Source organism: Miniopterus schreibersii (assembly GCF_964146895.1).
Source record: "Miniopterus schreibersii genome assembly, chromosome: 2".
Lineage (NCBI taxonomy): Eukaryota > Metazoa > Chordata > Mammalia > Chiroptera > Miniopteridae > Miniopterus > Miniopterus schreibersii.
Window position 1 is genome coordinate 152172943 of NC_138102.1, and position 25032 is coordinate 152197974.

A 25032-nucleotide genomic window follows, 5' to 3' on the forward strand; every position below is an offset into this window, starting at 1 on the left:
TTCCAATAAGGGGAGGTATCAGTCCTGTGGTAGGCTGAATAGTTTCCCCCCCTGCTCCCCAAAAAGATATTTAGGTCCTAGTCCCTGGAACCTGTGAAGGTTACCTTATATGGCAACAGACTTTGCAGATGTGATTACAGATTTTCAGATGCAGAGATTATCCTGGATTATCCAGGAAGAGCCTAAGTGTAATCACAGTATCCTGATAAGAGGGAGGCAGCCCTGGCCGGTGTGGCTCAGTAGGTTCAGCATCATCCCGTGTACCAGGAGGTTACCGGTTCGATTCCCAGTCAAGGGCACATGCCCAGGGTTTCAGGCTCGATCTCCGGTAGAGGGCGGTAGGGGGCGTGCAGGGGGCAGCCAACTAATGTTGTACTCTCACATCAGTGTTTCTCTCTCTCTCTCTCTCTCCCCCCCTCTCTTCCTCTCTTTCCAAAACTCAATAAACTACTAAAAAGGTGGGGGCAGAAGATTTGACACAGAAGAAGGCAATGTGGTACTGAAACAAGACACTCCACTGCGGGCTCTGAAAGACGGAGGAAGGGGTCAGGAGCCCATGACAGCAAAGAAGGCAGTTTTAGAAGGTGGAAAAAAGGTGGAATCTGGAAGAGGAACCAGCCACTCCACTCATGCCTCCAAGAGAGTGTACGGTCCTGCCAATACCTTGACCTTAGCCCAGTAATCTGCAGACTTCTGGCCTCCAGAACTATAAGAGCACCAATCTGTGTTGTTTGAAGCCACAAAATTTGAAATACATTTTCCAACAGCCACAGAAAATTAATCCAGCCCTCCCTGCAAAATCTCATTCCTCAGTATTTAATTTTGTGGCTATTAGGGAAAAATGTCTTAAAAAACTCCTTAAGGAGATGATAAGGAAAAAAAGGTTGTGAGACGTTTCATTGTAAGCAATGCCAATGAAAGATTGATTCAAATAATGACACAAGATTTTTATTACTCTCAAGGCCCAGTTTTATTATCATTAATACTTGGGAGCACGAGGGGTGCTGTTATCCTGACAGGTTCTTTCATATCCTTCATTCTAACAATGAATATTTTGCTATCCAGAAAAGGGTTGCTGGCTCCTTTTTTATACAGGTAGCCGAATATTCCCTCATTTTCTAAAAACAACTGTGGGGCTACAGTGTGTGCCAAAGCCCATCAGGAAACACATTTTGATAGCCTAGATTTCTTTAATGTAATGCAGGCAGTGAGGTTTTGGCCACTGTGATAGGCTCAGAAGAGATGTTTAGTGACAGTTCTGCTTTTCGAAAAATTGTTTTAGTGAAAGCAAACTCCATCAGGCTACTATATCTAGCTCTAAGTATTTTTAATATTATTGAACAAGGAATGCTGAGCAACTTTGTTAAGGAGGCAATCGATATATAGCCTTTCTTAAGGGATGCATAGTATTGTACTTTAAGTCAAATTGAAAGTTAAACTTTGGGCCTATTAATCAATGTAGCATAACTGGTCTACAATATTTATTTTTAAAAAGATCTTTGTTGATTAAGCATTAAAAAGTATTATTCAAGATATATCTAAAAATTCATTAATCACTAAGCTCATCGTTAATTTGCTCTTTCTGTTTTGCTCAAGCATAAATTTCCTATAATCTTCAAGAAATTAAGTTCTGAGTAGATGGAGGTATCCTTGATTGTCAGATTAAGCTATAAATTCCCTCAGGAGAATTAAATGCCTGAACTGAATCTTAATCAGGCTAGATCTGCCAACCAGAATGTTCTTTGGAAATAGAGGTCAAGATGTAAAAAAAAAAAAAAAAAAAAAAAAGATGAAAATTGTCCAGTAAGCATTCCAGCTAAAATGCTGATTGTGCATTACTATTCCTTCTACCCGGTCTGCACAGGGAGCAAAACCTGAGCTTGGGTGGGAGAAAAAGTCTGAAACCGAATCAAGCTATTTTTAGTCCAAGAATCAATATGTATGAAATGGATTGTGCACAGATCTTTATTATTATATTTCAAGACGTAGAAAACTGGTGTCTGACTCTATTCACAAGATGGGAAAGGGAAGGGAGGGAAGTAAGAGAGGAGAAGGGTGAAGGGAGGGAAGGAAGGAAGAAAAAAGAAATCCATATATATGCTAATATATGTTATATATACGCAATATATCTTATATATATTCCACATATATATGCTAAGTATACACCATACCAATTCTACATTTTAAAAAGTATGCTGCCTCTCACTATTATTTTTAAGTGATAAAAGATAACTGATAAAAATTTACCCTTAAAAAAAAAGTAGAGTCTAGGCACGGTTCCTTTAAAAACAGACTTTTATTTTACCAATGTCAGCTCCAGAGTTGCCATTTCTACGGTACGCTTGAGACATGAATGCTCTCTCACCATTTCTAACTTTAGCTTGACCTTCCCTGCAGTTTCCCATTTAATTCTTCATTGTGCACTAGTTTAATGACTGGCTATTACAAAGGAAGGTGATGTAACTGCCCTATCAGGCCAAAAGTTTATGCCCCTTCTTATAGTCCAATGCAGAAAGAAAAGAGTCACAAACAAAAATGGTACTATGTTGAAGCTGTGTCCAAATGATGTCCAACATCTGGATGTTGGAAATATTTACTTGTTTTCATTTTTTAAGTTTTCCCCCAAATGTCTGGGATCATGGAGAGGCAGGTCCTTATTACCTCCACAAAATAACATCAAAAAGGCTAAAGGTATTTTTGAATAAAGGTCAACTGACATCATTTTGAGAACTATTCAAAAGTTGTTGCATTGCTTCCCATTAACAAATATAATAACCCAAGTTTCCAAATCATGGAAAAAATATTTCTAATCGTTACAAAGGGAATGAAGTGTATGTACTCCTTACAGCAATGCATGCAGTGCAATCCACAGTCACTGACCCTGGGCATATGGGATTACAGCGGGCATTAAGCTGATTTTTCAGGTCTGTATAATGCATGTCCCTCTCGTTTTCATGGAAGCCTGGCTCTCCCTTGGGCACATGGTTTCCCCTGCGGCCCTCTCTGGTGCTGGCCTGGAGGCGGGACGGGTGCCCCTTTCACACTACATACATGGCTGCTTTCAGAGCATTCTCCCTCCCCTCCCTCCTTCCCTAAAACTCCTCTGCTTTAAATTTCAGGTCATCATGAGATTTTCTTTTTAAGCTGGTACATGTACACTTTTTTGGAAGCAAATTAACAGCTCCCTCTGGGACAAGGTCGTGGCAGCAGAGTGGGTATAGTCACTGTATACTGTCCACTACCAGCACTCTTACTGTCACCTACCAAACACCAACTCCTTCCCCCTCATTTCTCCAAGGCTCACTGTCAATATCTCCAGAAGTTCTGTCTTAATTCCTGGATTCTCAATATTCACATAGATGATCTCGATTCCTGGAATTCCTCATCTTGGGGAGCCTTCCCCGCCAGCTCAGCCACGCATTCTCAGGCTCCTGCCTTAGCGACTGGCTCTCCCAGGTGACCTGTCTCTCCCCAAACCCCCAGCACCTCCCACCTTCCCTCCCAGCTGCGGCCCCTGCTTCCAGCTTCACGAGGAAGCAGAAGCAGCCTGAAGAGGACTTTCAAAGGCTTCTCTTCAGTCATGCCCAAGATACCTGCGCCTACAGCCACATACTCTCCTTTTCCAGGCGGTGCCAAGCATGTTGGTAAGACAGGCAATCCCTCTGTTTTTGCACCAGATCCCAATTCCTCTCTTCTTCACTCGAGGAAATCAAGTGCTCTAGGCATTTTCCCCTTTTCCTTCCACCATTAAAACTGCCCTCCCCACTGGGTCACACCCATCAGCAATCAGCATTCGCATATGCAAGTGTTTCTTTCATCTTAAAAAAAACACACAACACTTTCTCCGGAGCCTATTTCTGTCCCCTAGCTACCTGCTCCTGTCTTTGGTCTTCTTTGCAAACAAAACCAGCTCCTGAAAAAGTTGCCTCTATTCTTCTCCAATTTTCCTGTTATTCTCTCTGAAACCTACTCTAGTCAGGTTTTTGCTCCTACCACTCCAGAGACACTCCTCTCACTGAGGTGACCAATGATCCCATCTTGCTAAATCCAGTGGTCAATTCAGTTTCCTCATCTTATGTGACTATTAGCAGCACTTCCATTCACTTCCTCTGCAGACATCACTCTCTTCGTTTGGTTCCTGGGAACCATTCTGTTTATTTTCTTTCTACTTTATCATTATTATTATTAAATTTATTGGGGTGACACTGGTTAATAAGGTCATATAGGTTCACTGTTATTTTTAGTTTCCCTTCTTGTCCCCAATATCTCAGTGCTGAGGTGGCCCAGGGCTCAGTACTTGGGCCCCTTCTCTTTTCTATCTACACATCCTGCCTTGGTGATATCAGTGGTAGGCCTCAAAGAGCATCTATCTGCTAATAATTCCAAAATTTATCTTTCTATCCCAAGATTGCTCTCCCAAACTCTAGGCCCTCATCTCCCACTACCCATTCAACATATGCGTTTGGAAGGCTAACTGAAATTTAAAACTTAACATGTCTAAAACTTAACTTCTATCTTCTCTCCTAAAACCTGTTTCATCTGAAGCGTTCCCCATGTCAATTAATATGTCTTTTTTCCTCCTTATGTCATATTCTCCACATCCAGTCCATCAGAGAGTCATGTTGGCTCTACTCTCAAAATATATTCAGAATACATTTTCACCACCTACCCCTGTCACCCTGGCCCAAACCACCACTTTCTCATATCTGGGTGACTGCACTAACCTCCTTCTCTTTCTCTGCCTCACTAAAGTCATGTCTCTTCTTTGTTCAACAGCTTTAAATTGCTCCCACTTCACTCAAAGTAAAGCCAAATTCCTTTCAATGGTATATAAGCCTCACCTACATGACTTGGCTTCCTGTTACCTCTCTGACTTCATGACAGTGTGGTATGGGCAAAGCGATAGACAAATAAATCAACAGAACAGTCTAGAAATAGACTTAAACAAATGTGGCCAGTTGATTTTGACAAAGTGTAAAAGCATTTCAATGGAGGAATAATAGTCTTTCAACAAATGATGGGACAACTGAACATTTATATGCCAAAAAAAATGAACTTCTACTTAAATCTCACACCTTATATAAAAATCAACTCAAAATGCATCATAGATCTAAATCTGATACTATAAAGCTTTTAGATAAAAATATAGGAGAAAATATTCATGACTTGGGATGGAGAAATTTCTTAAATCTGGTATTAAAAATATAATACAAAAAAAACACAAAAATATAATACAGTAAAAAAATTGATACAGTAGACTTCATAGAAATAAAAACTTTGGGCTCTGCAAAAGACACTTTCAAGAGAATGAAGACAAATATCATATGGTTTCACTTATAGGTGGAATCTAAATAACAAAAGAAACAAACAAAACAGGAAGCGACTCATAGATACAGAGAACAGACTGATGGTTGCCAGTTGGGCAAAGGGTTAGGTGGCTGGGTGAAAAAGGTTAAGGGATTAAGAACTACAAATTGGTAGTTACAAAATAGTCATAAGGATGTAAAGTACAGCATAGGGAGTATAGTCAATAATATTGTAATAACTATGTATGGTGCCAGGTGGGTACTGGAGATATCAGGGGGAACACTTTGTAAAGTATATGATTTTCTAACCACTGAAAATGCTGTACACCTGAAACTAATACAAAATAATATGGAATGTAAACTGTAATTTAAAAATAAAATTTAAATTAAAAAAGAGAGTCAAAAGGCAAGCTGAGAGAAAATACTTGCAAATGACATATCCATAAAAAGGTCCTGAATTCAGCACATGTCAAGAATTCTCAAAATGTACATAAGAAAAGAAACAACACAATTTAAAAATGAGCAAAGTCTGGAACAGAAACTTTACCAAGAATAATATATGAAAAGCAAATAAGCACATGAAAAGATGTTCAATATTACTAGCAATTAGAGAAATGCAGACTAAACCCACGATGAGATACCACTACACACAAAAATATATGATAATATCAACTGCTGGAAAAAATGAAAGGCAACTAAAACTAGTACCCATTGTTAGCAGAACTACAAAATGCTACAGCCACTCTGGATGAATTATACACTTACCACCTAACCCAGAATGCTCACCCTTCTACTTACTTGCCCTAGAAAAATAAAACTTTGTTCACACAAAAATATTAATATACATGAACACGTATAGCAGTTCTATTTGTAATTGCAAAAATCGGAAAACAATCCCAATGTTCTTTAACAAAACTGCATTCAAATTCCTGAAGACGTTAATAGGGATATTTGTTTACAGTAAGTTCAGTAAGTGTTGGAAAGAAGAACTTTCAACCAAAAGAAAGCTCTCTCTGGTGGAATCAAAAAGCCAATAAACATGGTTAAGAGTAGGGTCCCTCAAGTCAGATTGCCTGGTTCAGGACACCAGCTTCACTACTTGTTGGACACGTTGTTTAGCCTCTCTTTGCCTTACCTGTAAAGAGGGGGTAGAAACAGTGCAGGCCTTGTAAATTCTCAGAAAGAATTTAAAAGAGACAATGAATGTAAAGTGCATGTGATAAACTATCATAAATATTAGCTATCATATTATTATTTATTTAAATCAATTAAAAATAGCAACAATTCTTTCCTGCTTGGTGCTCTGCAGCATTCCAGAGAGGTGTGAGGTCCATTCCCAACAAGCATGGAGAGAGGAGAGAAAGTGGGACATCGCTTTCCAGCTCCACCCAAGCCACCCCTTTACAGAATGGTAGAAGTGTCCCTCAGCTGGGAGTGTCAAGTTCATTCAGCTCTGTGTAAACACAGCTCCCAATGACCAAGTATTTAGACAGAAACATCAGAGACTATAAGAAAAGCTCTGTATTTATTGGCTGCATTAATGAAGTAGTTTAATCTTTTCCCCATGAAGCAGGTCATCGGTACGTGCATTCCATATTGGACTGAGCAGTAATGCAGCGACTCTCTCAAGAACCACCCAGGTATGAAAGGCTGCTTACACTGATAATAAGGTCACCCAGCCGCTCTCCTCTTCCAACCTACTGACTTTTAAATATGTGCTGCTTATTCTTCTGGTGCCAGGGTGTCAGCCTTTACTTCTGCTACTGCCAGAAGGTGCTGGGGCCTCTCCCTCGACTCCAGTTCATCTTTCTAATTTACTGTTCCTATCCTGCTATTGCTTCTGTCCTGCCGTGTATCAATAAGTCTGATTACCAAACTCTGAAACAATAAATAACACTTACAAGTCCTTTATTCTTACAAAGCACTTTCATGAAAAATATTTTAGCTTCATAAAAATCATGGGGAGTAGGATAGGTGTTATTATGTTTATATAGGAAAGTGATAAAAGTTTAATCACACAACTGATAAAATGGTCCAGTCAGGACCTGAACTCAGATTCCCTGATTTATAATTCCACAGTCCTACCAAACCGCCTATTGATACAATAGAAGCAAATAGATTTTTAAAGACTGGCTTAAGGGCTCTCCATTGAACAAGGTGAATATGTGTTGGTGGCTGAGGTCTATGGCATCTAATTGAGTTTAAATGATGTTTCTCATTTACTCAGTCACAGCAGGTCTACCTATCTGTAGGTTTAATAAGAGACTAAGATGCGTGTGATATTATATTTATAACATGATAAATGTTATATGTTGTCTTAGTCTATTTGGGCTGCTGTAACAAAACACCATAAGCTGAGCGGCTTGAACAAGAGACATTTTATTTCTCATAGCTCTAGAGGCTCAGAAGTTGAAGATCAAAGTGTCAACAGAGTCTGTGGCAGGTGGTTCAGAGATGGCCATCGTCTCACTGTGTCCTTACAGGGTGGAAGGGGCAAGGGGGCTCTCTGAGATGCCTTTTATAAGGGCACTACTACTCCAATCATGATGGCTCCACTCTCATGACCTAATCACCTCCCAAAGGCCCCACCCCTAAATACTATCACTTTGGGGTTTAGGTTTCAACATATGAATGTTGGAGGACACAACATTCAGTCTGTGATATATGTTGTATAAAACACAGCTCTCTTTCTATTTCCACGATACTAAAGAGTAGAAGGAAAGAGTCTCTAAAAACATTTAGTTGTTTTAACACTGAAAACAACCACTCATCATTGAATTTTGTTCATTTATGTTTCTCAAGCACCTGGCTCATAGGAAGTAAGCCCTAAGGAGACCTCTGCTGAATGAATGAATGCATGACTGCAGAGTTGAAAATCCAAAAAGATAAAAACCAAAGACGATAAATTCAAAACCTAGGTCCAATGTTTCAAATTTTCAAGGATTCCCAACAGGAGTAATGACAGTCAATAGTATTATGTTTTTTAAAAAGCAAAGACCCATTTTTAAGAGACATTGGATGCCAGGCCAAGAAGGTACTAACCAGGATGCTGAGGCTTCCTGCAACCATGTTACATGAGAAAGCGCTAATGGATCTAGATATGTTTAACCTGAAAAAGAGAAGACAGGATATTTCTTTCCAAATATTCAAAGCTGCTGGGCATGGGCTAAAATTGTCAAGTGGAATAGGAAATTTAAAAAATCTATTCCCTGTAGATACAGAGGCTAGAAATATGGCCCGCTGGTAAAAATTATAGGGATCAACTTTTCACTGAACAAAAAGGAGCAGTTTAACACTTAGAGCTGCCAAACAACGGGAGGGCAGCCTTGGGAGGGCATTGGAAGACAGGGAATTACAGTAATTTAACATCTCTGTTGTCTGAGGCATTTGACATAGGACCTGTGTATTGGTATTATCATCTCTATGTTAGAAGTAAGGAAAGTGGAGCTTAGAAAAGTAACTTGTCCACATTACACAGTTAGTAGGTGGCACAGCTGAAAATCCAGTGGTAGCTCACTAGCTACCAAAGCATGGTGTTTTTTTCAGTTCAATTCAACTCAATGAACATTTTTATTTTTAATCCTCACTTAAAGATATTTTTTCCATTGCTTTTCAGAGAGTGGAAGAGGGAGAGAGAGAGAGAAACATCAGTGTGAGAGAGACCTATTGACTGGCTGCCTCCTGCACACGCCCTGACCGGGCCGGGATTGAGCCTGCCACACAGTACACTCCCGTGGCTGGAATCAACCCGGGGACCCTTCAGTCCTCGGGCCAACACTCTAACCACTGAACCAAACCAGCTAGGGACACAAACATTATTTTTTAATGTTTGCTTTTGACCAGGCACTGTGCTAGATACTGGGGATACAAAGATAAATGACAGACAAAGCAGATCCTTCCTTAAAAGGCTCATAGTTCATCTTCTCCATAGTGCTGGAAGTGTCTGAGAAATGGCAACATGACCATTCAGGGCTACAGGAGAAAGAATTATTCATCTTAACCAAATAATCACTAAGGTACACTCACTAAAGTACACTCACGCCCTAAAAGTTTATAGACGTGGATTCCTTATTGTGTAACAGGCATAGTCTTAAAATGTTGGCATAATAACAGATTTCTGGAAATTGAGCCACTGATACATTATGAAATTTGGTTGTATATTTCAAAAAGGGGGAAACAGAGCTTCAAAGATAATAAAAATCATATGGATTAAGCAGTTTTTAAAATATAAAATGGCCATATCCTAATAAAATATTATCCACAAGTTACAAACTTAGCTATTGTACTTATATTGTGCCAGAAATTTCATTAGCTTGAGGCAAGATTCAGAAGAGGGAAACATGTGCTCTTGGCAACTATGGTGAAATGGCTTGGAGTATCTAGATCACAGCAAGGTTTCCTGAGTTCAGATCCGGGACTGTCACTTATTACCCATGTGCTTTGAACAAGTTACTTGACCTCTCCGTGATTCACATGTCCCATCAGTAAAATGAGATGATATAATAATAGGACCTACTTCAATAGGGCTGTTACAAGGATTCAGCAAGTTAATTCAGGTAAAGAATTTAGGGCAGTGCCTGGCACACTGCTGGCAATCAATAAAGGTTTAGCTATTTGCACTTAAAAGTATAGACTTAATCTCTACTAAGGTCAATAATCCAGTTTCCCACTCCAATCTTCTGCATCCCACCCAAAGGGGTCTATCTTCTGTGACATCTCTTTTTTATATAAACACCACTTCTGGTTAGTAATACTGGCATAATTGCATTGTATGCTTTGTAAATATTGCAGTAAATTCTGACTTATCTTACTAACAATTGAGAGTATTTGGTAGTATTAAAAGTTTCACTATCTTATTTTGTGATTCTATCAATGTGGATTTTAGTTTAATTTAGTACAAAGTAAGTGTTCAATAAATATTGTCCAAATAAGCCTATTTAGGCTGTCTTCTATTATAGTTTGGAGATAGAAAAATGAAATTCAAACTTGTTTACTAATTATCTGCTTAGGCACTATAGTAATCTATCTGTTCTCATTAAGTTCTCAGCAAAATAATGCCCATCAAGGCAATCCAAGGATTTTCTCCCCCTCTATTACTGGCCCTGTAGGATTAACTCCTAATTTGGTTAAGATTAATTCCTAATTTGGCTCCTTGATTTTGGTGATATTTTTTATACTCCCTGAACTTTAAAAAATTATTTAAAGCAGTTTGGTATTAAAGATATATATACAATAAGACTGATTAAAATGTTTAAAAATGAAAAGACTTATATAAAACATCTAGGTTCGTATCTCAACAGAAAGAATTTTCAAGGCAATAAATTCAAAGACGTATTTAACATCTCTTTAACTTAAGAAAGTGGATCTACATAATAAGTGGTATTTTCAAGGATATTTTAATGAAAGATGCAGAAAGTTATTAATTACAACAGTTTATGTTTATTATGTATTTACTATATACTAAAATAATCTTTTACAAATGCCATGAATAAAATTCTAAAACTTTCAGCAGAGTTGAGACCAAATATTGATTTCCTAATATCTAATTCAGAAATTTTCCATTTGTTTCCACTATACTATCCAATACCTACAATATATAGAACAAAATTTGACCTTGTAATTACACACACACGCACATGCAAACATATGTATAAAAAGTCCATAATACACACACCACATATACACACACATACACCTTTGCCAGCACCAACAATCCTATTGAAATAAGAGATGAATCCTTTCTGCGAATAAAAATGACTCCATTAATTAAATTATTAAATTCACACAGCATCTGTCAAGCTGATGATTTACTACATTTGGCATTGATTATCCTTGTCTATTTTTCAGGGTCCATCAGGTCATGATTTTTTTTTTTTTGGTTTTATGATCTCTCTTCCAATCACTACACATCAGTCAACGTCCAGAATACAAAAAAATAAATAAAACTGGGCCTACAATAAGAACAAATTTGGGATTTTAATTTAACACCAGTCATCAAAAATCTGTATCAATACACCAAAAAGTAGAATGTATTCCTTTTCTCCTTTTACAAATGTCATCAGTTCTAAATTCTAATAGTTTTATTAGCTACATTAAAACATGAGGCATGGATGAAAAACAGCAGGCCTCAAGGGGTAGTGATACCACTAGCTTTCAGCCCGTCAGAGAGAACAGCAACAAATTACATTGTTGGCACACTCAGAAGACTAGGAAACCAACAACTTGCTCTTTTTTTTTAGTTACCTCACAGCTAAACAGCCTTGAGCTATTTTAGGTTAAAAAGTTTGGATGTAACAAGTTATTATCTTACTGCAAATCAATTACTGAAAATGCACAGAAATCGGAGGACTATAGCCAAAGGATTCATTCAGGAGATTACGGTGTTTAACAGCAATTCCCTAATTGTGAGCCTATGATGCTCACTTTTCCAGCTTTGGGTTGGCCAAAAGGTCTAAAGTATGGTTCTCAAAGTGTGGTCTCCAGCGCAGCAGCCACAGCTTCACGTGCTGTGAACTTATTAAAAATAAAAATTCTTGAGTCCCACCAAGACCTACTGACTCAGACGCTCTGGGGGTGGGGCCCAGGACTCGTTTTGATGAGTTCTCTAGGTGATTCTGATGCTCACCAACATTTGAGAGCTGATCTGAATGAAAGGCTCCTCCAAATCTTTTTCCTTTGCCGCCTCACTTCATTCCTAACTTACATCTTCATTCTTAGTGACCAAGTCCTATTGCTTATTATGGATCTACTCATTGGAAACCGCGCTCAAGCACGGCATGAGGATGCTCCGTCAATCGCCATTGTCTTGCCTCAACAGAAAAACATGACTGGATGCCTGGCCCTTCCTCAACCTTTGCTATTCCTCAGCTACAGCTCTGTGACTGCGGGGATGTGCAGCTTTGAGGATCCATTAAACTGGTAATCACGACTGCTTGACTCACTGGTCACAGTTCTCCATAAATCACCCACATGCGTGTGCACTTGGCCCTCACATTGGCCATGTCACGCCCTCTCTGCTAACTGGCCACGTGAACCTGCTGCTCATGGTTGCTGAGGTTGCCTCTGTGGATGTTCAGTATCTTATTTAATCAAGGACGGTGGTCTATGTCACTACACGACCTTGGGTGCACTTCTGCAGGGGACGCCTGTTTCACAGGGAAGGCAGGGATTAGAAGGGTGACTGGCAATTCCTTAGGAGGAAGAGGAAGGTCTAGTTACTATAAAAGGTAAGCAAGTGATGGCCTCAGCCCAGCACATACAGATGCATCAGATAAAGAACTGGAGAGCAGATTGGTTTTTAACAATTGTTTGCAGCAAAGGGAAGGGAAGTAAGGCAGGGGTCACTTCCTGAAAACTGTCTCATGTTCTTCTTATCACTTAAGTACTAAGATACTAACTTCTACTTTTTTCCGCTCCTTTCTGTCTCCACAAGTCACATTACTATATTTAGGCATGTCCAAAAATAATGAACTATGAAAGCAGAAACCTTAGTGTAGATGTTCACTGTAATATGGACATGTGTAAATGTAAATTACTGATTAAATTCCAATAAATTTTGGACAACTTATGTCTCGGAATAATGAGACCCTATATGTAACGTGTCACTAATTTTAAAAAAGATATCAGTGGATTACTTCTATTACATTTCACAAGATTAAACATTTTTTTATCCACTTTTTTCTATTACTGAAATGCTCAATTAATAAGCCTACTTGGTAGTGGACTTAGCACCCGTTGGTCAACCTCCACTGCACTGGTGCAGGAATTCGAGGGCGTCGGCCCCTCTTCTGCAGCTTTCATATCAAAAAATGGAGTGAATGCTTTCATACGAAGTTTCCAGAAATGCTCTTCAAAGGGGCTGGGGGATGAAGCTGCTTTGGGCTTTCCGTGTCCCCACCACCACTGGCAGACTGACGCTGCCTGTCGGAACTGGTCAGGCACGTAATTCAGCTGCGGGAAAGCTGGGGAGAAACAGTCCGGGGAGGTCGGGGGACGGAGGGGGGCAGGCTCCCAGACCTCATTCATACCCGCTGCAACCTGCTGCCTTGTCTGCAATCACAGAAATAGTTTACGGTTGTGCATGGCCAGGCTCTGAGGCCCCTCAGAGCGCTCTCCCGAGGTCTCACTGCCCAGCGTGAAGAGTCTGGAGCTAACGCCACTGTCGTCTGAGTCAGTGCTGACACAGAGCATCCCAGCCAACCACTGTTCTCCACAGTGTACTACAATAGGGAAGGGGAGAGAGGTGCTAAGGTCACTATATTTTTTAAACACCTTTGCAGAAGCAGCAAGCCCAATTCCCAAATACTCAGTAAGTAAAGATTTTCATTCTTAACAAACAATGAGAGAGAGAGAGACGCTCATCTCGGAACAGGCTGTCATTTCACTAAAAAAGCAGAGAAAGTGCTAGCATCTGGATTAGGGGCTCCTTGCTTACAAAAGCTCCTCTAGCAGAATGTCGTCCTATTTCTCTCGCCCACAAATCTCCCCCGGGTGCTTGTTTACCTCCTTCAGGTCCTGCACGACCGCTGTGAGCCTCTCGTTTTCTGCCTGTACGTTGGTGACCACAGCCCGGCTCTGCTTCAGCTCGTTCTGCATCTCCAAGATCTTGCCCAGGTAGTAAGCTTCCTTGGACGCGGACTCCTGCAGCAGCGTTTCCTCCCGAGTCTCGCCATCCTCGGCGACTTTGCGGTGGATGGAGAAGGACTGCCCAAAGGCCTGCAGGGTTCGGAAAGAAAGCGCACGATGAAATGCCGCACGCTAGCGCTGCCGAACAGGCTTGGGAAAGCGTTTCCCTTTGCTTTGCTTGTAAGAAGAGCTAGTCTGCAAGACCTCGGGAAGCAAGAACGACATCTCTTATGTGACAGTCTAGCAGCGCTCCTTGAGACTTAAAATAATTCAAACTCAATTAATAAGGAGGAACAAAAATTTTAAATATGTTGCTAAAAATATATACAATGGGTTAAAGAAAACCTGAAAACCGCTGCTGCTTGCTTTGTTACCTTTTTTTTTTTTTAACATATCCTAGTAAAGAACAGACAGTTCAGTGCTAATGAGCCCATCAAAATTCATGTTCTCATTTTCACTCTAGAATAAAAATTCCCAAAATATTTTTCAAGAAAGAAAGCAATAGTTTCCTTAGCTTTCTAATACATTAGCAGTAAGGATACACCAATCATGAACAGTACTCTTAAGACAAAATCACCAAACAGCATTCAAACTGCCCAGTGAAATACAGACATTGAAATATAGTCACTGTATAAGAAAACATACATGTAGCTATTTATTTGTGCAAAAAGAAAAACAATAATAAATCAGAGACTAATGAAATTGGTTATCTTTATGAGCTGAGTGAGAATGGGGTAGAAAGAATGAGGGAGTGAAACGTGATACAAGGGGTGGGGGCGGCGCTTTTCTGAGTATGAACTTTTCATATTGTTCTGACTCTTAGAGCTATAGTAATGCTTCACTTACCTTCCCAATAAATGATAATTAAAATCAATCTCTATGTGTCGGGGGAAACCAAATGGAGCACAAACAACCAATGAACCTAGCTGTACGCAAATGCACAACATAACTACACTAAAAGGAGTAGAGAAGAAAAAACCTAACCTGAATAATTTTGGAAACTGGTATTTTTGCTACAATTACAAAGCTAAAGATAAAAAGCACTGTACCCAAACACTACTGTCTAGTTCATTTTTTTCTGACAGGAATTATGGGATCACAATTCTGAAACTTCTTTAGCTATAAACGAGTCGAGCAATTTAAAATGAGCATGAACTGTGTGTCAAGCTCCTCAGCTAGCTTCCTTTTCACAACTACTTTCTCGTTTCTGTGTAACAGAGAACTTCCATGGGACCATTTTCTTTACTCTGCCTGAGTAAAATCAATAGACTCAGGCAGTCTATGGCTCTCACGTTATTCTCAGCACATGGCCTCCTGGTGGCTAAAACAACCCCGAAGGTCTCAACAGCAAGTGAACATATCTGGATCCAGCACCAAAGGAAATTTTTAAATTTCAGATACATACATAGAATAGATTTTCCCAAAAAAGCATCAAAAACTAAAATTGCAAATATAAAAATTTTGATGAATCCTTAACGCATATTTACTGCAGCTTAGAAACCTTAACTGAACTTATGGGTTTCTAAAATTAGTCATTATTTTTTAATGAAGAATTTGGTCCTTCACTGGACCTGATTTTAAAACCAGTGAAAGGATGAAAGGTTATCTGAGGACATTTTTACTTAAAATAGAAAAATAACACCAATCCTGCATAGCCTATGGATAGATGGGCAACGATCCGCCTTTCCAAATTTACTGAGAACACTACTCAGAAAATATCTGCATCTTAGAAAGGGATGGCAAAGGAAAAATGCTCCTACTTTACCTAATTCCTAACTGTCAGTAACTGGAATTGGGCATGACAACCAACCGACATCTATCATTTGGCTAATTGTGAAAGTTGACTTATCAGACCTGTCTGGCTCTGTTAGGTAACTCCCTCCTCCGTCACCATCCCAAGTATATTCTCACAATGCTGGGCCCAAGAGATGAGAAACAATCTTTTTTAAGGCTACTGAAGCTGCATGCTTGGCAGAAATCACAAAACTAGCTTCCATGTCTATTTATAGGCAAACCTAGGGTAGTCGTGCTTCTAGTTGTATTTTGTCCAGATAGCAAACTCCTTTTAGACACTGAAATCATTTCATGGATAAATTTTACTTAAAATTAACTGTGGTAAATTGACATTTCTATACAATTTTAGAATGTATTAGGGTTTCTCGTCCTGTGTGTAGCTACAATTGCACAATACTGCCTTTAATACACTGCAATGTATCGCAGTTGCTTTAAATTATGTAGCAGAGTAAGTCCAATTAGCTATATAATAGGTACCTTGATTTTTTTCCTTCCACTCACATGACTTCATAATCCAAAGAAAAGTGTTATTTTTAACTTTTATGTTCAGGACAATATGTTAGCTGTCAAGAAAAATTTTCATACTTATTATCCTTCATAATGTGAAAGATAAAAGAAAATTTGGCTGGTATATTTAATGGCATCATTCTCTTTAAAAAATGTGTCCCTGGTTACAGAATTTTCATCCTTTCATTAAAATTTGTGGCAGAGCCCGGCCGGGCGTGGCTCAGCGGCTGAGCATCAACCTAGGATCCAGGAGATCAGGGTTCGGTTCCCGGTCAGGGCACATGCCCGGGTTGCGGGCTGCAGCCGATCAATGACTCTCTCATCATTGATGTTTCTCTCTCTCTCCCTCTCCTTTCCTCTCTCTGAAGTCAATAAAGATTTTTTTTTTTAATTTAAAAAAAAAGAAAATGAAAGCCAGGGTAAGAGCATAAAATAGCACTGCCCAATAAAACTCTCTGTGATGATGTATCTCTGTTGCCCAATATAATAAACACTAGCCTTGAGTGGCTACTGAGCTCCTGAAATGTGATTACTGTGACCAAAGAATTGAATTTTATCTTATGTAATTAATTTCAATTGTCCCATATGGCCAGTGGCTATTGTGCTGGATAGTGCAGGTGTGCAGAAGGGAGCCTCATTTAGAGCGGACAGTCAGAGGAGATATCTCAGCACATACCTGCTCTGAGCAGATACGTGAACAAAGGGGGGAGGGAGCCAGAACCTGACCCTTCCCCAGAGCAGCAAGCCTGAATTTAAGTGTTGCTAAGCAAGAATTACAGATAGCCATGGCGCCTCTTAAAAGACTCAGTGGCAGTTCTTTAAAGTCTCGACCACAGCACTTTAAGGTCCAAGTGCTCTAGGGAGTATGTGGACATGATTTAACTTGTAGGAAGTAAAGGGTTGGCAACTGGCCTGTCACTGAAACCCATCCTCCCCAATGGATGACTTTTCCTTCCTTGAACATATAATAAACATTCTTTGACCAATTATATTTCTTTGTTCCCTCAGCTACCAGGAAGTTTGGCATTAAATGCTCTGTAGCAATTAACTACAATACCTTAAGTTTCTGGTATAACTAACATATGCCTTGTTTTCTGTATAGTTTTGAGTTTTTGGTTTTTATAACATTGTATTATTTTAACCTACTTCAAATACTTTTAAAATAAAGAATATGAATTATAATCCCATCAAATGATTAAAATAATTAAAATTTTATTTTTTAAAAATGTTTAATTATCATTTGTTTTAAATTAAGTCTTTAAGAAAGTCCATGTAAAAGAATGGAGTTTGAGAGTTTAAACTGAAAGTTCTATTACAGAATCATTCTCATTCCGTGGACAACAGTGAGTCTAAAGGATCTCGTAATGCACAAGAAATAGGAATAAAATAGCTAAACTTGTTAGAACTGGCTAAAAAACATTTCCCAAACCACTATATTCCAGCAGTAAAATGTACTAGAGAGTATGATCCAATTAGAAAAGAAGGGACCATTAGAGGTAAGACAACCCAAAAGCACCCAACTGGGAGAAATCTGTTTCCATGACTCATATGGCTTAAACATTTTTAGAAGTCAGAGGTTTCTCTGACCATTAGAATCAAGCCTGATCCTTGAAAAGGGCACATGTACTCACAAGAGGCTAAAGAGGTTAAAAGTGTGCGCTCCTGAGTTGGACCAACTCTGCCACTTACTAATTAAATGACACTGAGCAAATTACTTAACATTCTGTGCCCCAGTTTTCTCATCTGCAAAATGGGGATAACAATTTCTATTTCATAGCATTATTATGAGGCTTGAAAGAAAATCTGTGTATCACTTGGAACAGTCCTTGCTACAGATACAGTAAGTGCTCGATAATTATTGGCTTTTATTGGTAGGAAGAAGATGGGCTTTGGAATCACATGCATTTGGGTTTAAATCTGCCTCCTCTGAAATCTTTGGCAAGATTTTTGAATTTCTATGTCTCAGTTACATCAAGTGTAAAATGAGAATAATAACATCTACCTTAAAAGTAAGAACAGACTAGTCCTAAAGGATATCAGATGAGAGGTATAAAATCCACAGGAAAATGCCTCTGAAATAGTATATGCTTATTAAATATCAGTCCCCACCCTTCTCTCCTGACCTTTGGAAGTCTCAGATCTGATACTGGCAGGCTGTTGCTTCCTCTAATGTAAAGATTTTCCAGGAGGCTGTTCATCTCTTTAAGGAGAGCAGCTCCCTACATATTTCTGAAACACCAAACCTCTTACCAAAAAGGGAGCTCTGATGTATCTGTTTTCTTATTAAGCCATTAAAAATTAAAATTAAAAAACAACACAGAAATTTCTCAAGACATAGGCTCTAAGGTTTATTTTAGCAAAGAATTCAGTTTTATCTCTTTAGTGAGAATTTTCAACTTGTTTCTTAACTTCCCCCATCTTTTCTGGCTTTTAACCTAACTCTTACCCAAGTATAAATTCTATCCATCTGGGAAATACAGAATATTTGATTACCAATATTTGATTCCCATTTTGCATTTTTAAAACCATTTCTCACTTATCATAAAAGTAAAAAATATGCATTTTTAACTTGATGAGTCTGACGATAGTTTTTTAAACAATCTACTACACATCCTTAACTGATTTAATCACCATATTGTGTGGCTACAAGACATCATTCTAATGGATAACATACCATATTTCTATACTTCTCAATTAAATATTCTGTGATAGCTTGTTTTAATGCCCCTGATTTTTCCAAACATAATACCTAACAGCCCATCATTCAAATATATATAAACTTAAAGCCTAGATTTTTTTCTATCCTTGATGGTTTGTAATTGGTACCTTCTGTCTTGCTTAACAAACTCCCTTTTCAACTATGCAGAGGTTTTTCTAAATTTTGTTGTTATATATTGAATATTCACAAAAGAAAAGATATAACAAAATATAAGCACAAAAAATAACATCATGATAAGTTTCTGTAGTTTAAGAAGTAGTTTGCCCTTCCTTGGTTCTATATGTATATCCCTCATTGCATCCTAAAGCCCTCCTCAAGTGAGCACTATCCTAAATTTTGTATTTACCATTTTCTTGTTTAGGTAATACATTGTCAAATATTGTTTGTTTTTAAAATTCATCTAATGGAATTATTCTACATGCATTCTTTTGCAATTTGCTTGAACACAACTTTAAATTCCTCCATTATGATTAGTGTTGCTATCATTTATCTATTTCCACTGTTATAAAGTAGTCCTCTGAATAAATATGTAACTTGTTTTAGCACACTCATGTACCGCATAACGTTCTGGTCAACAACAAACCACATATATGCTGGTGGTTCCATGAGATTATAATGGAGCTGAAAAATTCCTCTCACCTAGTGATGCCGTAGCTGTCATAACTTCGTAGCACAAGGAACAATTCACGTGTCTGTGGTGCTGCTGGTATACACAAAACCTACGCACCGCCAGCTGTATAAGAGCATAGCATGTGCAAATGCAGTAATAGGCTCTGCCACTCAGGTCTGTGTACGTGTACTCTGTGATGGTCATACAATGACGACATCACCTAACAACGTATTTTTCAGACCATACTCCCATTGTTAAGCAGCACATGACCATAATCTAGTCTCCTCACAATGAATGATTGGATTGCTTCCAGTTTTTTGCTATTACGAACAACGTAGCCATGAACATTTCCATGCATATCTCCTAGGTTAGTACTTCTCAAAATACATAAGGTGAAGGAACAACTTTATTTCCAGTTTTTATTGTTTGCAAAAACAATAAAAATAAATCACTGCAAGCATATGTCTACCATATAACCCAGCTATTTCCACTCCTAGGTATTTATTTACCAAAGATAATTTATCTGTAATAGCCAAGAACTAAAAACAACTGAAACGTCCATCAATAGGTGAATAGACAAACAACTTGGGGTATATTCATACAATGGAATACTACTCAGCAATAAAAAGGAAAGAACTATGATACATGCAACAACAGGGTTGAGTTGCAAAATAATTATACTAAGCAAAAAAAGCCAGGAAAACAAGAGTACATACTGTAAGATTCCATTTATACAAAATTCTAGAGAATCTAAACTTATCGATAGTGACAGAAAACAGAGGAGTGGTGGCTCTGGGGAAGAAGTACAGAGGTAGGAGGGGCGGGAGGGAAGACCAAGGAAACAGAGTGAAGGAGCAAAAGGGAGGACTGCGAGGGCCACAAGGATATCTTAGGCACTGATGCATATGCTAGTTGTGGTGGTGATCTCACGGGTGCATGCTTATGTCACACTTCATCAAATTGTACACTTTAAATATGTGCAATGTGCTGTGTGCCCATTATGCCTTAATAAAGCTGTGTATATAATAAATTCCTAGGAAAATATGACAAGAAAAACACAAAATATAAGCCCCAATTATTCTTAAGACCTGACTTTTTTAGGTATATGGCACAATCAAGAAGAAAGTACAGAGATTTCCTATTCTCCCTGCCCTCGCACATGCATAGCCTCCTCCACCAGAGAGACATCTGATGAATCTACATTGAAACATCATTATCACCCCCAATCTACAGCTTACATTAGGGTTCACTTTTTTTTTTTAATCCTCACCAGAGGATATTTTCTCCGTTGCTTTTCAGAGAGAGGGGAAAGGAGAGAGGGAGGGGGAGAGAGAGAGAAAGAGAGAGAAACATCGATGTGGGAGAGATACATCGGCTGGTTGCTACTGGCTGCGTCCCTCAGAGCCCCAAACCAGGGATGGGGGGGCGAACCCACAACCCAGGTTCATGCCTTTGACCAGGATTCGAACCCGCTACCCTTTCACACCCAGGTTGACGCTCTAACTACTGATCCACACTGGCCAGGGCAAACATTTCATATTGTTACTAAAGATTCACATACCCACTTCCATGCAGTTTCTATTCAAGGCCTTTTCTCATTTTTTCTCAAAAAAGAGTGCATTTTCCCTATATTAATTTGTCAGTGAAACGTGTGGCAAGTACCTTCCCCCAGTATTTACAGCTTGTTTTTTCACTCATTTTACATGGTCTTTTGATGAAGTGAGGTCTCATTTTCCTAAAGAACGAGTCCCTGTTTATATACTATTTGTCAGTTATAAGTATGGCAAATATTTTCTCCCAGTTTATGACCCCCCCCACACACACACACAGTGATGTCTTTTGATGAATTAATGTTCTTGATTTTAAGGTAGTCCAATGACCAGTCCCTTGCTTCTAGCTAGCACATTTTGTGTCTCACTTAAGAGCCTTCCCTCCTCCAAGGTCATAAAGCTATGCTGTATTTTCTTCCAAACATTTAAAAGTTGTGGCCTTTTATATTTATATCGCTTAGCTCACCTTCAAATGATCTTTGTGTATGGAATAAGTACAGATCTATTTTCATTATTTTTATATGAATAATCAATTTCTCTAGTACCATTTAATGAACTGCCCCTCCTTCCCCACTGATGTCGAGGGCCACGTTGGCTATAAATCATATGACCTAAGTGTGCCTGTTTTTAGGCTACTCTGTAATGCTTTAATAAGGTACTGAAGTAAGGAGCAGCCCCCTTTGACACAAGAGATAACTTGCATCTTCTAAACCTTACTCATTAAGTTATTTAAACTCTGAAATATCTGCATCAAACTGGATGTCATTACTAGCAAATACTAACACAATGTATTAAATGAAAACACCATACTTTGAAAAAAAACGGAGCAAAGCCATATTGGTTTTGAAATTTAGTCTGTGAACACATAAAACCTAGGGGTTTTCCCCCTTTATAGCATATTTCCCCTTTGTAGCATATTTAATTATTAAATACAATATAGGAAAAAAGAAAAAAAGCAGAAAAAGAAAACAAATTACCCATCGTGCCACCTTTCCTCTCCCACCCTAACAATTTAGGCAAGTTGAGGACCTCTGCATCCTGCCCACCACTGTCTGCTGGGCCTCCTGAGGTCCTCAACACTGTCCTTACTCATCATCACTGTCTGGACCTCAAACCACGATCTCTTCTACCTTCATGAACTTGGCTCAACCAGAAGGATTCCATCTGCACAGCCTGGAGGCCACCTACGCTTCCTCCCCTTGGCCCTCTCTAGTTTCCAGCTTTTCTTTTTATTGGCAGGGTAATACATGTTCATAAGAAATCTTGGGATCAAAAGTGTTAGACAACTACTGTCCCCTAATTATTGTATATGGTCAATCTTAATTCTGGTGGTTCACTTTCAGCCTCTTATTACTACAGCCAACAAGCAAATTACAGAGAATTTAAGAATCACTGTAAGGAAGTATGTGTGCACAGCAAGCAATCTCAAAAGATCTGTCCAGAAGCAAAACGCAAATGCACACGTTGTGAGTATTATAACCAGAAAGAAATTCTTCAATTTTTTTTATAGATTCTGTATTTTGAACAAAACATGTGTAAAATATAGGTAAAATATTTTTCCTGGGTCTTGTCAATAAGTGTCTTTGTCATTAAAATGCAGATAAAAGAAAGTTAACCTCTTAAATCATTGTAAATTATATTCTGGGTCCCTAAGTATAAAAATAATAAATTTCACATTCATTTTCCCAATTAAAATTCAAGCCAATCCCCAGTTTAAAATTTTTTCTTTTTACTAACACCCTTCCCTTCTTTTTCTTCCTTTCTGCCATCCTTCCTTCCAACAAACATTTATTGCATGCCAATGCATTTAGGTACCAGATCCCAAAATGTCAAGGCCTCATTATATTGTATGAAGAAAATCAGGTGCTTTTATTGACATGCAGGTTTTGTATAAAAAATAAGACTATCCCTTTAAAGGACAACTTGTGAAGCCATTCATGCGATTCAGCTTAAGAAAATGACCTGAAATCAGCTCAGCAGAGTGACCTCACTCCAATTCCCCTGGATAAGAGGGATACCCCAGAGGAAATCTCTCTAGTTCAGGGCTCAGAAAAGGAAAGCCTTGTTTCAGAAGAAAGAACCAAAGAAAGGAGGTTTTCATTCAGGAAAAAGATTATTTCACACTCTACTCCCAGAGAATGAACACAGTAGGCTTTTTTGAAACCTAAAGAAGAAAGTAACAAAGGAATACAAGTTGCCCCCCAAAAAAGTATACGCACTTTGAATAATTACTAATTCCAATGGGTTAAATCTGAAAAGAAAAAAACATCAATTGAGCTATTAGAAAAAAAGTGTGTATACATTTTTGGGATACCCTATATTCCTGATCTTGCAGTTATGAGCAAAAAAGCAGTATTGACATGGAGTTATCAATTGCCCTAGATTTTCTTAAAACTCAGCTGTGACTAGGACGTAAGAGAAAAACTCAAGTGACTTTTATTATTAATCAAGTGAGAGCGAAAAAATGTTTCTTGGATGTATGGTTTCCTTTGCTCTGTATGTGGGCACTTATGTTCTTATTGGTTAAGAAAGTGAATGGACTGTTACGTTTTCAGTGTCTTCTTGTCCTCATGTGAAGTAATGCGATCTTTCACTCAAATTTTTAAAAATCACCTCTGCCTAAAAAAAAACATTACTTATAATAACAAATAACATTATTTCCTATTTGCCCATACATTTCAGTGACCTGCCAAGGTCACCAGCTGGTAAGTGGCGCAGCTGGGATTCCGACCGGGAGCCTGCGTATCGAGTCTCCCATACTGTGTACAGCAGAACCGCAGCAAGAGATTAGAAATGAGGAACCCAGTAAGAAGTACTCATAAGATAATTGGAAACTTTTGCAGTGAGCTTATAGGAAGTTAGGGGGTACTAAAGTAGTTTCAGCAAAAAAAGATATGTGCTTGTTTAGGCTAAACTAGAGCAGAACCACCATGGAGTGAGCTCTGCCCTTGTTTGCTACTGTGGAAGGGACTACATGTTGCCTACACAGTAGCCACTCTTCCCTCTTCCTTAGTAAGAAATGCTGCTGTTATTTGGGATGGCCATGTCACCAGCTTAAAGACTACTTTTCCTAAACTCCTTGGATTCTAGGGGTGTTCAAGGAATTATAAGCAGTTCAGTAGATGGAAGCCAGGGAAGCTCTATCAAAAGGGGGCTGATTCACTGGAGAGATATGTGCTTTTGACATTCCATTTTCTTCTACCGTGGAACTTGATGTGATGACTGGAGCACTAGGAGCATCTTGTGACCATGAGGAGAGTTTTGGCATGTAAGCCAGCACTAAGAATGGCAGAAAGGAATGTGAGAAGGAGCCTGGGTCCCTTGTGATCATGGAACCGTCACACCAGCCCTGAACTACTTACCTCTAGACTTCTTTTAGGTTTAAGGCAACTCGATTTGAGTTTTCTATAAAATGTGACTGAATCCTAATATTAAGTGATGTAGTATTTTATATAATCTTTTTAACTTTTAATTATCCTCAATGCTTTCTTGCCAGAAATTTATAAGAACTTTTTTTTTTTTTTTTATAAGAACACTTCATGAATTTTGTTCTGATTCACAATAACTTCCTCTCTGCCTCACATGTATTCCTCTCTGCAACTCATTCCTACTGTGTTGACTTTCATGGAGTTCGTAGCATATAGTATTAACAGGAAAAAGTGGAATATCAATAAAGGTGGAAATGAACAGTAGATGCAAATGTCAGTAGCTCAGCCTGAGCTGTCAAAGGGAAAGAAGATCGAGAGAAATTAAAGTTAAACCTTGTCTAGAATCACAGGTCCAGTAATTGAGGAAACCAGGGCTCGAACCTACAGGCTCCTCTGTGATGTTGGTCTTAAAACCAACAACTGATAGTGAACTGGCAAGGAGTGGAAGGAGCTTCCAGCTGAGGGTGGCAGGTCTAGTAAAGGCCTTAGAGGG

The 25032-nt window shown here is 38.8% G+C and overlaps 1 protein-coding gene across 6 annotated transcripts in view; it reads right to left on the reverse strand.

The window, feature by feature from the left end:
* The window catches only part of BICD1 (BICD cargo adaptor 1), a 168450-nt gene that overhangs the window by 79291 nt on the left and 64127 nt on the right, over window positions 1-25032 (reverse strand). For all 6 annotated transcript variants that reach the window (XR_013998103.1, XM_081127014.1, XM_081127016.1 and 3 more), the window contains exon 2: window positions 13809-14021. Coding sequence is in view for 5 of the 6 variants with exons in the window: in XM_081127014.1 (XP_080983140.1) it covers window positions 13809-14021 (213 nt within the window). In the remaining variant the exon portion in view is untranslated. The remainder of the gene's footprint in view (window positions 1-13808; window positions 14022-25032) is intronic.